Genomic DNA, 2,348 nt, shown 5'->3' with positions numbered 1-2,348 from the left:
TAAAGAGAAGGAATTGGAAAAAGGCAAACTAGGTTCTGTAGTCCCATTCCTTACTCTCATGGATGAGCATTTCTCTATCATTCCATCAGATAAGCAATACAGAATTCCAAAGGACACTCTGAAATCGAGATCTCACCGAACCTCTTTGCCCAGAGATTTATACTTGGAGATCAAACAAGCAATTGACACCCACTTGAGAATTGCATCTGATTATTCAAACAAAATTACAAAGTACCTTGACAAAAAGTATAAGGATCAAGTTGTTGCTGATAATGCTGATGAAGAGGAGGAAGAGGTTGCTGATCGAATGGTTGAGGAGGAGGAAGAGAATACTGAAGAACCAGCAGAGGAAGAAGAAGCTACTGATGATGGCAATGAGGTCGAGGAGGATAGCGAAGAAGGTTATTGATGAATCATCACACATCATGATGAACAGCAGTCGGGTTGGATTGTTGATAGCTGTTCATGTGTAAATAACAATCATTGTTACTGTTCATCTATTGTTCATGTTATTAGTGTTAACTTGATACTTTTATCAAGTAAATCCATTCGTATCCCTCTGCTGCGTATGTAAGTTTTGATAGTAATCACGAAGAAGAACAGTATGGTCCCATTTTTGCTCTGAATTTAAAATTAAAAATCGATCAAAGTTGGTGGTCAGAATGAAAAATTTACAAAATCGATCACAAATAAAATAAAATTCAAGCTTTGGTCACCAAAACGACCAAAACACGGACCAAACAAGTTATTCGGGGCATTAAAAATATTTATAAAAAATATTTTTAAAATCAACAATGTAATTTGTGGTAATGCTGATTTTAGGAGTGGTTTCACATCTTGAAGCTATCAAACTTTCACATCACCATCTCAACATCATCTGAATAGTAGTAATAATAGTAATTTTTATTAGTGGAGTATCATTATGAAATTGGATTTTATTTTTCATCATGATGGAAAATCACAAGCTGGTGTTCCATCATCCGATCATTCGCCATCATCAATACTATTATTGTTTCATTATCAATATAATAGTATTTGTGGAATTAATTTATTTTTCATTAAATTCATCATCCACTGTATCTATTGGACAAGTCGGAAAACTGTCAATATAGTATTGTTTGGAATGGTCAATAGTAGGAGAACTTTCTATGAGCAATTTTGGTCAAGTTTGATAGGGATAGGTACATGTTAATTTTGAAAAAGTACATGGACCATAACTCAACATGTACTACTACAAGTCTTTTAGTACTACTATTTAAATAGATAATAAACGTCATATTTATCATCAGATGAATGAAAACATTGTTTTAACAATAAAACAACAACATTTTCAACACGTGATGAATATTAACATACTACAAGGATTAAAAGAATTTAATGACATTTTGGACAATAAGATGGAAGCACATAATCACTATCAGTGTTAAAAGGCAAAAAGTCCCAACATTCACTTGAAATAGTTTCCAAATTATTCAATTGACCTTTGGTGTCTCTACTTTCAATTCTAGTATCGGAATAAACAATAGCACAATTATAATCTGATGGATATGGATCTGGATATGGAAGTGGTTGGGGTTTAGTTTGAACTGGTTGAACGACCATCACATCAATTTGTGTAGTATTGGAGTTCAATTGCTTTGTACGAATGAATTTCTGGGATTTAATATGATCTTCACTCTTAATTCCGATATCAACATGTCCTTCCAATTGATAATCAGCATCAACACATGAAACCATCAAGTAAGCAGCTTGTCTAGTCAATTGTTTACAGGAACAAGTAGTTTTGTTAAAAACATATTCAACACCAAAGTTAGATGGATAAGTATCCATGAAACCTAATGTAGTTTCATCACTCACCACTTTTCCATTCACTTCAATTTGTAAATCTAAACGATAACGACGATGGAAGAAATCTGGCATGTGTTTTTCACGAATAATCTTCACCCCATCAAAGTGACAATCACCATTTGATGGATTACAGTTGGAAAGTCCCATTCTAGTAACTTTGGCGTGGACAGTGTGAGCACGAGGCATACAGCAAGTATACTTTGGAGTCTTTATGTTAATCTTGGAGTTTTGGCCATGAGAGATGACGGCCAAGGTCATTAACAAGACAGCAATGATGGCAAGGTGGAGTGTTTGCATTTTTTTGTTGAGTGTTATCGAGAGATGTTCAATGCTTGCGCCTGATTTATGCACACTGTGTTTGCGGAGTAAAATTTGTTACAACGGAGAATCTGCGGGAGCAGGAGTTGAAATAATTTTACGCAAGGATTTTTGATACTTCTTCTATAATTTGTACAGTCAACACAACATTTATTTGAAGTTAATTTGATTTTGCATCTGAC

General features: G+C 34.2%; 2 protein-coding genes across 2 annotated transcripts; one reads left to right on the top strand and one right to left on the bottom strand.

Moving 5' to 3' along the window:
• Positions 1 to 58: 58 nt before the first annotated feature.
• NAEGRDRAFT_54675 (uncharacterized protein) lies at positions 59 to 409 on the top strand (the record flags this gene model as incomplete). Its single annotated transcript, XM_002668619.1, has 1 exon — positions 59 to 409. One exon carries the CDS (start codon positions 59 to 61, stop codon positions 407 to 409), a length of 351 nt encoding a protein of 116 aa, XP_002668665.1.
• A 965-nt stretch (positions 410 to 1,374) lies between these two features.
• NAEGRDRAFT_54674 (uncharacterized protein) lies at positions 1,375 to 2,145 on the bottom strand (the record flags this gene model as incomplete). The annotated part of the gene is made up of 1 exon (XM_002668614.1): positions 1,375 to 2,145. The coding sequence occupies one exon, from the start codon at positions 2,143 to 2,145 to the stop codon at positions 1,375 to 1,377; it is 771 nt and encodes a 256-aa protein (XP_002668660.1).
• Positions 2,146 to 2,348: the final 203 nt, after the last annotated feature.

The sequence above is a fragment of the Naegleria gruberi genome (genome assembly GCF_000004985.1).
Source record: "Naegleria gruberi genomic scaffold NAEGRscaffold_149, whole genome shotgun sequence".
Lineage (NCBI taxonomy): Eukaryota > Heterolobosea > Eutetramitea > Acrasida > Naegleriidae > Naegleria > Naegleria gruberi.
This window is presented reverse-complemented; position numbering and strand designations above follow the sequence as displayed.